This window comes from Mandrillus leucophaeus, unplaced genomic scaffold (assembly GCF_000951045.1).
Source record: "Mandrillus leucophaeus isolate KB7577 unplaced genomic scaffold, Mleu.le_1.0 Scaffold518, whole genome shotgun sequence".
NCBI lineage: Eukaryota > Metazoa > Chordata > Mammalia > Primates > Cercopithecidae > Mandrillus > Mandrillus leucophaeus.
The window spans coordinates 1,733,137-1,748,527 of NW_012105564.1; the positions used below are offsets into that span (position 1 = coordinate 1,733,137).

The following is a 15,391-nucleotide window of genomic DNA, read 5'->3' on the forward strand; positions in this document are numbered from 1 at the left end:
TCTTTCTTTCTGATCTGGATGCCTTTTCTCTCTTTTTCTTGCCTAATTTCTCTGGCAAGGACTTCCTTGACTTGTTCCTGATCTTAAAGGAAAAGCTTTTGGCTTTTCATCATTGAGTATGTTAGTTGTGGGTTTTTCATTTATGGCTTTTACGAAAGTTCCTTCCTTCTATATCTAATTTGAGTGTTTTTAATCATGAGAGGATGTTGAGTTTTGTCCATCCTTTTCCCACATCCACTGAGATGATAAAATGATTTTTATCCTTTATTCTCTTTATGTGGTATATCACATTTACTGACTTGCATATGTTGAACCATCCTTGCATCCCAGGGACAAATTCCACTTGATCATGGCCTATGATCTTTTTAACGTGCTGTTGAATCTGGTTTGTAGTATTTTGTTTTAGATTTTTGCACCTATATTCATCAGGCATATTGGCCTGTAGTTTTCTTGTAATGTCTTTATCTGGTTTTGGTCTCAAGGTTCTTCTGGCCTTATAAGATGAGTTTAGAAGTGTTCCTTCCTCTTCAATTTTTTTTTTTTTTTGAAAGAGTTTAAAAAGGACTGGCAATATTTTCTCTTTAAATATTTAGGAGAACTCACACATGAAGCCACATGGTCTTGGGCTTTTCTGGGAGGTTCTTGATTACAGATTCAATCTCCTTGCACATTATTGATCTGTTCAGATTCTGTATTTCTTTGCAATTCAGTCTTGGTAGGTTGTATATTTCTAGAAACGTATCATTTCTTCTAGGTTATCCAATTTGTTGGCATGTCATTGCTCAAAGTAGTCTCTTATGATCCTTTGTATTTCTACAGTATCGGTTATAATGTCTCTTTCATTTATAATTTTGAGTCTCTTTTTGGCTAGTCTCGCTAAAGGTTTGTCAATTTTATCTTTTCAAAAAAAAAATAAAAACTCAACTCTTAGTTTTGTTGGTCTTTTCTATTCTCTTTATGGTCCCTATTTATTCCTGTTCTAATCTTTATTATTTCCTTCCTTCTGCTAACAGTAAGCTTAGCTTGGTCTTTTCCCAGTTTTTTTGAAGTGTAAAGTTAGGTCATTTGAGGTTTTTATTTTTCTTTCTTAATTCTACAGTTTACTTTAAATTACAGAATTTAGGCTGTGGGTTTCTGTGAGTTCACTATATTATTCTCTTGCCTTATGTGTATGCTTGAAAATCTTCACAGTAAAATCTTAGAAAAAAAGCATACACAGAAGCTGAATGTGCAAAATACAAAACAGTGTAACTCTGTTGAAACAAGAATAGGATTCCAGAGCTTTTGCACAGGTTCCTTCCTGGCCACTTGAGATATACCTCCCTGGAACTCTGGTCTGAGGAACACAACTTGAAATGATGGTGATATATAGACAAGCCACCTTGTCAGGCAGGGAAAGTACTAGCAAGGTGCAATAGTACTGTGGGGGTTTTAGTTATCTAAACAGATACTCCAAAACCTCGGTCTACTAAAACCAGGGTATCACTAACTTTTTGCCTTGTACTGCTAGCAATTTCATTTATACGTAGAAATAGCAAGGAAAATGGCTACTTAGAACTAAATTCTGATTAAATAAGAAGGGCTGGTAAGTGACAGATCATTGGCAGAAGGGTGGCAGGTGGCTTTGGGATGGGCAATGAAGGTAACACTGGACATAATCAGATGTGTATTTTAGAAAGGGCTACTGACGATAATCTAATCAGATATTAACAAAGGAAGAAGAGAGGAAAAGCGTCCAAAGTAACCAAAGTGGCCATAGAGGTAACTGGTATGTTCAGGTTAAAATGTACAAATGACAGGAGGAGCAAACAATTGAGGATGAATACAAAAGCCTTGCACAGACTTTTAAGTGTAGTTTCTGGAATGAAGACAAAAAATAAGACTTTTGAAAAGGATGTGAAAGATATATTTAGGGATAGAAGCAAAATAGAGAAAAGTTAGGAACACTTCTTAATCAGACGGCTTCACATGAACTGAAAGTCAATTTCTCATTTCCTCCGTCAAAGAGAATGTTCTTCAAACCGCGAAGGAGAAAACAACTCAGTTATGTGAGTACAGGTACCTTCAAATGTGACCACAAAAACAATACAGTAATAGCTGAAAAGTTTAGAAATCAGGAGAGGTGACATCAAACATAAAGTGGTTCTTGTATCCCAATGGGAAAACAAATAGGTTCTGGCAAATATTGATTCATGAGGTGATGTAATCCCTTGAAAATTCTAGGATGAAATATTACACAGGAGTTCAATAAGCATTTGGAAAAAGAAGTAGTGATAACCAGACAGTAACAGATACACTGTGAACTAACCTCACATATTTTATAGGTTGACTTATTAGGAGAGATTAAGGATGACAGAGACCAAATCCACTTGTCTTTAGGCAAGACATTAGCCAAGTATTTAATGATGTCTTCTTGGACTAGGATAAACGGCTGTACAGGGAGGTAAATTTAAATATTTGTTACTGATTAAAGAACTGTTACAATGTGTAGATTAACAAACAGAATGTCAGCTGGGTGTGATGGCTCATGCTTGTAATTCCAATATTTTGGGAGGCCCAGGTGGGAGGATTTTTTGAGTCCAGGAGTTTGGGACCAGCCTGGGCAATACAGTGAGACCCCATCTCTACAAAAAGTAAAATAATTAGTTGGGCATGGTGGTATGCACATAATCCCAGCTACTGGGGAGGCTAAGGTGGATTGATCGCTTGAGTCTAGAAGGTAGAGGCTGCAGTGAACAGTGATTGTGCCATTGCACTCCAGCTTGGGAAACAGAGCAAAACCCTATCATTCATTCACTCTTTAGTTAAAATAAATAAATAAATGGAATGTAAAATTGAATTGATGGGGAGGTTCCCAGAGTTGACGTTTGATTGTTCCAGTCTCTCTTTTTTTCTATGATTTAGAACTCAGGATTGTGAAAGCAGAGGATGACATGATGCTGCAAGGGAGAGAAAATGCTTTGACAAGGTATTCAAAGATACAGATAGGATGGAACACTTAGAAGAAATAAATAAAACTTTTTGGGTATGAATGTAAAGTTCTGTATTCAGATCTTAGAACATCAATTGTGTAAGTATAGGCTGGGGGATAATCTGAACATTTTTGAGATTGACATCTATGAATTCAGTTTTTGTAGTGTGGCAGGCAAAAGGGCCAACGTCATTTTCGTTTGATTTAATACAAATGTAAACATCAAAACCAAGAAGGTAGCAGTCCCACTGTGCTCTGACCTGATCAGATTACAACTGAAACACTGAATACAGTTCTAGATGAGACAGTTGAAGGAAGAATTGATAAACTGCAGTGTGCTTAAAGGGAGGGGACAGCTGTAAGCCATGGAATATGGGAAACGGCTGAAGGAACTAGAAATGTTAGGCTGGAAAAAAAGTGAGACTTCAGGGGGTCAAATGTGATCTTACTAAAGATGATGGCTGTTAGAGGAATGGAATTGTTTAATGATGGTTCAGAAGGTAGAACTGTATTTATAAAGAAAAGAGGCCAGGCACAGTGGCTCACGCCTGTAATCTCAGCACTTCGGGAGGCCAAGGCTGGTGGATCACAAGGTCAGGAGTTCAAAACCAGCCTGGTCAAGATGGTGAAACCCTGTCTCTACTAAAAATACAAAAATTAGTGTGGCATGGTGGCAGGTGCCTGTAATCCCAGCTACTCGCAAGGCTGAAGCAGGGAATTGCCTGAACCCGGGAGGCAGAGGTTGCAGTCAGCTGAGATCATGCCACTGTACAAAAAAAAAAAAAAGAGGAAAGAAAAGAATTCAGCTCAACACAGAGGAAAACGTTTTAATAATTGGAGGTATTTAAAAATCAGTTGGGCTGCTGTGTGGTATTAAGTTCCTCATCTGTGGAAGTATCCTAATAAAAGTTAGAAAGGCACTGGTCTGAGAGGTTGTAAAGTTAACACTTACTTTGCAGTTTGTGAGATGTTGGATTTGGTGACCACTAAAGGCCTTTCAAGGTAGAATTCTATGCCGTGAGAACTGCACTGAAATTAGTCACTCAAAAACAATGTCAGGGAGGTTTTTATACAGCACAAATAATACTCCGATAATATGAACTGCTTATGACTTCAAATTTTAAAAAATGCACTTAGATACAATAGACAGATTTAAGGTTATTAATGAGACTGAGCAAGTAAAGACAATAAACATGCAATAGTACCTTGACGGGATATGAGAAAAGCTTAACAAAACCAAAATCATCTCCAGTGGCTAAAAGGGAACAGTCTTTGGTAAGACTGGCAGCATTTACGTCAGTTATATCGCTATGTGCTGGCCAGATTCCCTCACAGGTGGGCCCCAGGACACAGGTCCATGTGTCCCACTGTATCTTCTCAATCTGAAAAAGAACGAAAGGGAATTATATTTTTGCACAACCTAGTTTGTTTTATTTAAAAGAAACAGTTTGCACCTGAGTAATTCTAAATTACTTTGACAACAATAGGTATTTTTGTTGAGTGCTGAGGTACACAAATTCTAAGTTGCATATTTAAAGTGGTTATTTGCATTAAGAAATCAACACTGCAGTCAAATAGCCAAGTATTTTTCTCTAGATAAAATGAACATTTTGAAATTGTGGAAATTTGACAATAATAAGGTAATAAGGTATTTTAGTTCTTAACTAGATATTTATCACTGTATAAGCCATAAGCTGGATCCAGACTCCCCAACCCCAGCACTGATGTCTTAGGCTTGAAAATTCTGTTGCTGGGACTGTGCTGTGCATGTCAGGATGTTTAGAGCATCCCTGGTCTCCATCCAGTGGATGCCAGTAGCATACCCTTGTCCCCAGGCATTGCCAAATGTTCCTGGGAAGCAAAATTGCTCCCAGTTGAGAATCACTAAGCTAGGCTGATCAATGGAGATGATCATTTAGCAAATTATTTTAAGAAGTTACTAGACAGAACTTAAAAAAAAATGACTGCTTCCTTGGAGGAAAAAGTAATAAGATTCTGCAGCAAGCTTAATATCCTGTATGCTCTAGAGAGACTACTGTGAAAATCCAAAGAGCTATTCATATTGTATTGCCATGAATCTTTTATCCTTTAAAACTGTTTTATGTGAAATTCTTGGCTAGAATATTTGTAATTTTTATAGGTTAATCCTGATAAGATTGAGGGTTTTCTTTCCATTTACTTAAAACAATAATAGACAATAACAACATTATGGCTTTCCTGGGAGATTTTGTCTCATTTACTTTCATTCAAGATCTGCTATTACACGTTAATATTCCAGTTTCTTTAGACAAAGCACTGTTCAGAAGGAGTATAAGAAATTAGAGAACTGTAGCTAAAATTAAAGCCCAGAGCTCTCCTTTTCAATCTGAAACTACTTTGCATGTTGCTAATGTACCTTGCCTAATCTCTGCTTGTTGTTATTGCTTAGAAGAGAAATTACAAGACAAAGATGCAGCCAGGAGTTTTAGTCACAACATGGTAAGATGCTATACATGTGTTAGTCACTCAAATTTCTCATTTAATCTTGTGTGTTTCTTTTGGAGGCACACAGAAGTGGAACCAAAAATCTGCATCTGGTCCTGTGACTTGGGGGCCTCAGGTAGGAACACAGACTGAGGTGACTCAAGGTGGTTCCCCCAGAAATCATCTCAGTTTTAGAAGTAGAGTCCCTCAACCCCTTATGATGTTCTAACCTAACCTTCACAGGAAGAGAAGCAGGGAACCATCCCTTGCTGGTTCTGGAAGCAGGCTTTTGGCCATTGACTGCCTTCCAAATTCTAGATTCCATCTCCTAGTCCACTTGCAATCCCCACCGTGATGCTGGCCTCCTTATCCCAGCAGGAAAGGAAAGGGAACTGGTATTGCTCCCCTGGCAGACACCGCAACACAACACCACTGGCCAGATCAGGACACTGTACTCTCCAGGGGAAGCAAATGTCTAACTTGCTGGAAGCTACAGAAACTGCACTTAAAATGGAGCATTAAGAATGATATCTATAATCCATCAATGCAAAAGGGTTAAATAAACTTGTTAAAAATGCTGGAATTAAGATAGAAGGAGAGTCCTCAAAGGATCCCTTCCTCAGCACCTTGCCTCAGTTAGGTATGTTATCATTTTGCAAAGGAAGCAACTGAGGCCCACAGAGAGGTTACATCACTGCAGTCACAGTATACTTAGGAAGCCGAAGCAGGAGGTTTGCTCCAGAGACTTTGCCTCCCAATATGGTGCTGCTTTAACTGTACCATTTGTATCAGATGGATTTGAAATAGGCATTTTAACATTTGTCATATTTTAACAATTTGCTGGGTAAGCTTTGTATTAGTTTACCATGATTGTTTCTTTAAAAAAAAATTGCTTATTTGAAAAAGATTTTCCAAAATCCCTCATGCTCAGTCGAAGGGCCTTGGCACCACTAGGTAAGTTGGCCAAGAAAGCATCAGCTGGAGGGACTTGCAACCAACATCATCACGAATCAGCCTCTGGAATAACAAATGTGCACCATGGGGTAACAAATTAACTCTTCAGAGCAAGCGCCTGTCACTTTGGGGAGCATTATAACATTAATTTTCCTCTTGTGCATATTCTTTTATATAATAATTGCTCATCTGTTCCAAGCCAGCCTCATCTTCCTCTACCATTTTGTTAAATTACATTTCATTTTAGTATACTTATTTGGGGGCATTAAAACAGGAAGGGAAAGTATAGCTGAAGTGATGTGAAATGATGCTTAAATCCACAGGAGAAACTGAGAGGCTTCATGGACACAGATGTCTCTGGGTTGAGATCACAGTGCTGTGGATCTTTTGCCCTCACAGAGCCTTAGTTTCCTTATCTGTAAAACCAGATTGACAACTATTAAGGTAAAACTGTTATGAGGATTAAAATGTAGGTGTATATATTCTGAAATTTGCATGGAGCCAAAAAAGAGCCTGGGCCAAAGCATTTCTAAGCAAAAAGAACAAAGCCAGAGGTATCATTTTACTGGACTTCAAACTACACTACAAGGCTACAGTAACCAAAACAGACTGGTACTGGTATAAAAAGACATACAGGCCAATGGAATACAGAATCCAGAAATAAAGCTGCACAGCTATAACCATCTGATCTTCGACAAAGTCAACAAAAATAAGCAACGGGGAAAGGACTCTCTGTTAAATAAATGGTGCTGGGACAACTGGCTAGTCATATGCAGAAGAATGAAATTGCACCCCCCCACCCCCATTTCACCATATACAAAAATTAACTCAAGACGGATTAGAGATTTAAATGTAACACCTCAAATTACAAGAATCCTAGAAGAAAACCTAGGAAATACCATGCTGGACATTGGCCTTGGGAAAGAATTTATGACTAAGTCCTCAAAAGCAATTGTAACAAAAACAAAAATTGACAAGTGAGACTTGACAAGTTTAATTAACTAAAGGGCTTCCACATAGCAAAAGAAAACATCAACAGAGAAAAAAGCCAACCTACAGAATGGGAGAAAACATCTGCAACCTATGCATCTCAAAAGGGTCTAATATCCAGAATCTAAAAGGAACTGAAGTCAACAGGTTAAAAAACAACCCCATTAAAAAGTGGGCAACAGGAGTTGGAGACCAGCCTGAGCAACACGGCAAAACCCTGGCTCTACTAAAACTATTATACAAAAATTACCTGGGCATGGTGGTGTGCATCTACGGTCTCACCTACTCGGGAGGCTGAGGCAGGAGGATCACTTAAGCCCAGAAAATCGAGGCTACAGTGAGCCGTGATGGTGCCACTACACTGCAGCCTGGGTGATACAGCAAGACCCTTAAAAAAGGGTCTTAAAAAAAAAAAAGTGGGCAAAAGATATGAACAGATGCTTCTCAAAAGAAGACATACAAGTAGCCAACAAACATGAAAAAATGTTTATCACCAATCATTGGAGAAATGCTAATCAAAGCCACAAGATGCCATCTCACACCATTCAGAATGGCTATTATTAAAAGTAAAAAAAAATAACAGAATCTGGTAAGACTGAAGAGTAAAGGGAATGCTTATTCACTGCTGGTGGGAATGTAAATTAGTTTAGCTTCTGTGGAAAGCAGTTTGGAGATTTCTCAAATAACTTAAAGAACTACGATTCTACTCAGTAATACCATTACTGGGTACATACCCAAAGGAAAATGAATTGTTCTACCAAAAAGACACATGTACTCATACGTTCATTGCAGCACTATTCACAATAGCAAAGATATGGAATCAACCAAGATGCCCAACAGTGACCAACTGATAAAGGAAATGTGGTACGTATATACCATGGAATACTATGCAGCCATAAAAAATAATGAAATCATGTTCTTTGCAGCAACATGGATGTAGCTAGAGGCCATTATATTAAGAGAATTAATGCAGGAACAAAATACCAAATACCACATGTTCTCATAAGTGGGAACAAAGCATTGGGTACACACGGACAGGAAGGTGGAAACAATAGACACTGGGGACTACTGGGGGGCAGAGAGAGGAGGAGGCAAAGGCTAAAACACTATCTCCTGGGAACTGTGCTTACTACCTGGGTGATGCCATCATTTGTATGCCAATCCTCAGTGTCATACAATAGACCCATGTAATAAACCTACACATGTAACTCCCCGAATCTAAAATAAAAGCTGAAATTACAATAAAAAATAAAGATATATAAAGTATCTGGCAGTCAACAAATGACCAGTGAATAAATGACATAATTAAAAATATCTCTTACTCAAGGCCATAAAAGCTCCTCTATATAAAAAAGTTAAAAAGAGGACTGATCAGAGACAAATAAATTGGAACTGGGGAGGGGAGTGAGATCAAAATTTCTCAGTGAACAATTTCCATTAATACAATGCCATGATCTATGACAATGTATATTTTTAAAGTACTACACATATACTTCCTTTACAAACAATGAAAATGCAAATGTACACGTGTCCAAATGTCTTTGGGAGAACCTTACAATACTGGGACGGTTTAAGATACTGGCAAACTGAAGCGAGGGAGAGACAGATGCCTGCCACACAGTGGCATACCCTTACCTCCTTTTCCTCTAAGGAAGCAATATTTCTTCATCCTCGTCAACACTTAGACCAGGGCTCGTTATGTGTACACCGTGAAAGAGGTACAAAAGGCATCTATCTACCTTTCAAGAGGGTGTTAGTTTAGGAATTCAAAAATTTTATCTAGGCTTTGATTTCAGCAATTAAAAAATGATGTATGTAGCTAAGGACATGAGGAAACATAGAAAAAAGAAAACAGTTTGATACAATACAATGGTCAGATTGCAGATTGTTTTCGTCTCAAAAAAATAATTTCCAGGCTGGGTACGGTGGCTCACATCTGTAATCCCAGCATGTTGGGAGGCCGATGTGGGTGGATCACCTGAGGTTAGGAGTTTGAGATCAGCCTGGCCAACATGGGGAAACCCCATCTCTACTAAAAGAATAAAATTAAAAAATTAGCTGGGTGTGTGGCAGATGCCTATAATCCCAGCTACTCGGGAGGCTGTGGTGGGAGAATCTCATTAACCTGGGAGGGAGAGGTTGCAGTTAGCCAAGATGGCGCCACTGCACTCCAGCCTGGGCAAAAGAGCAACACTCCACCTCAAAACAACAACAACAACAACAACAACAACAACAACAAAAACTGTTGTTATAGATAATAATGTTCATAATTACAAATAAACATTGAGAAAACGTTTCAAAATGTATGTTCATAAAAAGCTTTGCACAAACTGACATGTCAAATGGAAAAAGGAATATATAACATCCAAATTGTTAGCTTATTCATTGTCTTCAGGCAGAGAAAAATTAAGCAGAGCATCAACTGTACATTGCTCCACCAGCGGTGTGATAAGTCCCTATGTTCCGGGAACCTGGAAACCAGATTAAGCAATCGGATTTAAGACATGATCAAGTTTAAAGGTATACTAAATATAATACATATTAGTAGTTAACGTGATAAGTTTTATTAAAATGCACATATTAAATCTTCACAAAATATCTTACAAAATCTTTGTGTATGATTGTTACCTCTGAAGGTCTTATTATATGCCGTTTGCCTCTTGGAGCTTCAAAAAAAAGTTGTTCTTTGGCACCTGAATTAACTTGCAATAATTTTCCTGTTACGAAAGAATGAAGTAGAGAGACAATTAAACTCTGACTTTAACTCTTTATTATAAAATGAGAAGCATGGGTGCTGCTATTTTGATTCATTTTAATCAAAGTCTCATAAATTGAGTAAATACATTTTGAATTATTCAGAAGGGCATGTACTGCCAATTACATGATGTGGTACAAACCCCAAAGCTGTGATTTTCAGAATATGGACTTCATAAAATTTGACCTTGAACATCATTCAAATAACAGAAGAATAAAGTTTGATATGTTCTATTCTGCTGCACTGAAAACATAGTTTTCCAAAGCCTGAGAAAAATCAATTTTCCCCCTCTTTTTCCCAGTTGCCTCTCAGCAAACTGCGTTGGCAAGAATATGGCATTGGAAGGTTATGGCAATTAGAAGTAAATCGCTTATTGTGGGCATTCACATTTACTTCAGCCTGAATTCTAAGTTTGCCTTTAAAGCCCAGAAACAGAACACACAAAATAAGCTATAAATGCTCATTCCTTCCCCACCCTCTGGTCCTACTTGAAAATTTGACAAGAAATCCAGGACTTTCCCCAAAGAAAATGTTGGACAAAAATAGTCTTTCAGTCTGATGCACAATTATAATCTTGGATTTGATGTTGAAAAAGGTTAGATTTCCTAATTCTCCTCCTACAATGACAACAATCTTGTAAGGCTTAAAATGTAAATGACTCAAGGTATATGTTTCAGTATTTTTGGCATTTTAAAAATATTATGGAAAGTTTCAAACACATATAGAAGAGTACAAAGAACCCCTGGATGCCCGCTGTCCAGCCTCAACAGCTATTAACACATGGCCAAGCCTGTTTCATGAACCTCCACCCTAGGTTATTTTGAAGCAAATTTCAGACATCATAATATTTCACCTATGAATAATTCAGTATACATATACATAATATTTCTCCTTTTGTTTCTTCCCCATAACTATGGCATATCTAGTAGTCTTGAAATATCTTTCTTAGAAAAATAATACCAAAATAAGAACTTTTCGGTTTAATCATGTTCTTTAGCACTTAAATAGGCACCAACTTGATCTGAAATGTAGCTTGGCTAATCTTTTTTTTTTTTTTTTTTTTGAGATGGTGTCTTGCTCTGTTTCCCAGACTGGAGTGCAGTGGTGTAATCTCAGCTCACTGCAACCTCCGCCTCTTGAGTTCAAGCAATTCTCTTGCCTCAGCCTTCCGAGTAGCTGGGATTACAGGCACCCACCACCACACTTGGCTAATTGTTGTATTTTTAGTAGAGACAGGGATTCATCATGTTGGCCAGGGTGGTCTTGACCTCCTGACCTCAGGTGATCCGCCCACCTTGGCCTACCAAAGTGCTAGGATTATAGGAGTGAGCCACCATGCCCAGCCTAGCTTGGCTAATCTTAAGAAGTTGTAGATCTACTTCTATATGACTAAAAATAAGGTTCTCTCATTTCTAAATGACAACTGTAATCATTTCTAATTTGGTGAATGATAACATTAGGGGATTTTTCCTTGACTTGGAGCAAATGTATCTGAAAATGTGTACTCTGAAATGGGCACATCTTCTGACTTTATGGCTGAATATATGTAAGTGACAAAAGAAAAAAGGGAGTTAGTTACCTTTGGCTATTTAGAATTATAAGAAACTGAGTAACCAATACCGTAAAGTAATTCTATTTTTAGGACAATCAAGAGTGACTGCAAATGACAAAGCATGTGGACAAACAGTTAAAGTATTCAGTGAACACATTCTTTGAATACAGCTAATTTTAGATGATGTTTGGCCATGAGATACTAAAATAACTCAGAGGACTGTAATCCTCAGATAAATCCCAACAACTTACTTTACACCATAGTTTCAAAGATCGTACTTCACTTAAAACCAAAAACGAGAAAAATCTCTCAGTGAGGTAATTTATGATTGCAAAAATAGTTGAGAATCTAAACACATAGACAAGTACCAGAAGTGCTGGATAGCGTTGCAGACAGCTCGTAGGGTCCCCATGTAGCCCATGTCCCTTCCCTGAGAACTGCCTCCGTGGTCACGTTTGTACTCTGGGGGCAGACGTTGACCATGGAGGGGCCAGGCTCACACCGGGCTGGGTAATCAAATTCTCTTGGGAAATTGGAATCCAAGAGGCTGAATCAGCTGGTGCCTACCGGGATGAGATGTGGACTTTGGGCCTGTGGGTGGCATTTTGGGGCAGCTGAGACTGGCCATGTGCAGATGAGGTAGAGAAAGGCCGCTTGTGCAGAGAGAGGGGTCATAGGCAGAGGTAAGACCCAGAAGAGCAGTGGATACTGAAACTCGCTGCCTAAGAGTGGGAGAGGAGTGGAGAGGAACTGCTTGCTTGGTTCCTGTGCGTTTTCTAGTTCATTCCTAAAGTTAGTTCCTTGGCAGACTGTTTCCTGCTCTTGGATTCTATAAAGTATCTCCGTATCTTTCCAATAAACTCATCTTTTATTATTATTTTAAAATTTAAGCCGGTTTCTAGCCTGGGCAACATAGTGAAAGCCCATATTTACTAAAAGTACAGAAAAAAAAAAAATTAGCCGGGCATAGTGGCGGGCACCTGTGGCCTCAGCTGCTTGGGAAGCTGATGTGAGAGGGTCTCTTGAGCCCAGGAGGCACAGATTGCAGTGACCTGAGATTGTGCCACAGCACTCCAACCTGGGTGACGGAGTGGGATCCTGTCTCAAAAAAAAAAAAAAGAAAGTTTAAGCTGGTTGATGGGTTTCTGTTCTTTGCAATCAAGGATGTGAAGAAGAAAAAACCAAACCAAAAAACTATTCTTCTATGAGGAAGGAATGATTAAGAGTATTTTTTTTAAAACCAAAATTTTCTTTACTGCTGCTAATACACATTTTTTAAGCATAAGGAAATATTTAGGTCACCGCTCCTTTTTCTCTCTGCCTGCTGTCTCTCTCTCTATCACCACTGAAATATTCTGAGGGCGAGGAGCAGAATCAAGAACAAAAACTCTGTTTAATGCATTTATAATTGCTCTACAAAAACAGTAATCCTCTTCTTTCAGAATCACATTTTTATTCACTGGAAATATCTGTTCGCACAGATTAAAAGCTGAAAGACACCCATGTCCTTACATCACACATCTTGCAGGTGCCATAGAGCTTTGCAGCCCACAAAGTGATCCACATACATCACCCCGGCTGCTATATAATTTACAAGTTAGACTAATTCCAACAATTGGTACTAAATGTACCAAATATCAGGCCATTTGCAATAAAAATGGGAATGAAATGTGCTATTATGGCTCAAATTGTCATTTTTATTTTATTTATTATTATTTTTTGAGACAGAGTCTTACTCTGTTACCCAGGCTGGAGTGCAGTGGTGCGATCTCAGCTCACTGCCACCTCTGTCTCCCAGTTCAAGCGATTCTCCTGCCTCGGCCTCCCAAGAAGCTGGGATTACAGGCACCCGCCACCACACCTGGCTGATTTTTGTGTTTTTAGTAGAGATGGGGTTTCACCATGTTGGCCAGGCTGGTCTCAAACTCCTGACCTCAGGTTACCCACCTCAGCCTCCCAAAGTGCTGGGAATACAGGTGTGAGCCACCACGCCCAGCCTTCAAATTGTTAATTTGTAAAGGATGTTACAGCCTGTTATTTCTAGAAATGAACTTACAGCATTTAGAAAATATCCTTTCTATGCTTTCTCTCCCTCCATACATTTTTTCTTTCTCAAGTATTCCATGCTGGAGCTTTCATTCAGGGGTAGCTGATGTTCCTGCAAAAGCCCAATGCACTTTTTGGTTTTCCAAGGACCTATAGTTGCCATGGGCACAAGAGGCTGCTGAGGCTGGCGGCTGTGCCATCCCTGCCGCTGAGAAGCCAGTTGGCTCTGGCAAATGCTTTCACTATTTTCAACAGGATCAAAGGCATGAAACAGATCCCTGCTTCTAATTTCTGCTCTCAACCTTGCCAGACCCTGGAGGCCCCTGCTGTGAAAGCCAGGCTGGTCTTGAGGCAGCATGGCATATTCTCGAGATCAGGCATTTTGGGGACTGGGATGTCGGGAATGCAGGAATATCAGGATGACACATGTCTCATGGCTAGGGGAGTTAGATCAGGCAAGATTCACAGGCATACTTCCTCTTATTCTCCAGATGGTATAATTCCTCCCTAAAAATCAGAAGTGTTTCTACTACTCTCAATCCACAGAAAGCACTTGGTCCAATCCTTTCACCTGACTGAAGGCACCCTTATGATGAAAGGCAAGGTAGCTTTTCAAAGACCTTTGACTCCACTCCTCTCCTGCTCACTCCCAGTGCCCTCCCTCAGCCTCCTGAGCTCTAGGAGGCTGGCCTTGGGCAGGATTATGGAAATAGGGAGGTTTGCTTCTCCTTCCACCAAGTGATGGCTCCATATTGAGAGACTTTACACAGACCTTTCCCCAGGTCCCCCCACAGCAGCACCCCCCGATCCTGGCTGAGATCTTGTGCTTTCTATCTGGGACTTACTTCTCTTTATACCCCTAGCATCTGACACAGGGCCTATACGTTTGCAGAATTAAGAACAAACTCCTTAAATGCAAATGAAACCCACAATGAGATACACTTCACATCCATTAGGACAGCTACTATCAAAATAAACACATAAAATGAGCTTTGGCAAGGATGTGGAGAGATTTGAACCCTTGTGTACAACTGGTGGGAATATAAAATGGTAGAGCTGCTATGGAAAACAGTATAGTAATTCCTCAAAAGGTTAAAAATAGAACTACCGTATGATTCAGCAATTACACCCTTGGGTATATACCTCAAAGACTTGAAAGCAGGGTTTTGAAGATATATTTGTACATCCATGTTCATAGCAGCATCATTCACAATGGCTGAAATGTGGCAGCCACACAGGTGCCCCTCAACAGATAAATAGATAAGCAAAATACGGTCTATACATAAAATGAAACATTTAGTCTTTAAAGGAAGGAAATTCTGACACACACCACAACATGGAGGAATCTTGATGACATTATGCTAAGTGGAATAAGCCCATTATAGAGAGACAAATACTGTATGATTCCACTTATATGAGGTACCTAGAGTGGTTACATTCATAGAGACAGAAAGTAGAATGGTAGATACCAGGGGTTGGGGAAATGAAAAGTTATCATTTAATGGGAATAGAGCTCCAGTTTTACAAGACAAAAAGAGTTGTGAGACAGAGGCAGTGATGGTTGCATAACAGTGTCAATGTTTTTAACATCCTTGAACTGTACACTTAAAAAATGGTTAAAATGGAGCTGGGTGCGGTGGCTCACACTTGTAATCCCAGC

At 39.2% G+C, this 15,391-nt stretch overlaps 1 protein-coding gene across 1 annotated transcript in view; it reads right to left on the minus strand.

Annotated features, from left to right (window-relative positions):
• Window positions 1–15,391, minus strand: part of EML6 (echinoderm microtubule associated protein like 6) — a 264,728-nt gene that overhangs the window by 51,630 nt on the left and 197,707 nt on the right. The window contains exons 28-29 of the mRNA XM_011996533.1: window positions 10,007–10,095; window positions 4,177–4,353 (exon numbers count right to left, since the gene is read on the minus strand). Of these exons, the coding sequence (XP_011851923.1) occupies window positions 4,177–4,353; window positions 10,007–10,095 (266 nt within the window). The remainder of the gene's footprint in view (window positions 1–4,176; window positions 4,354–10,006; window positions 10,096–15,391) is intronic.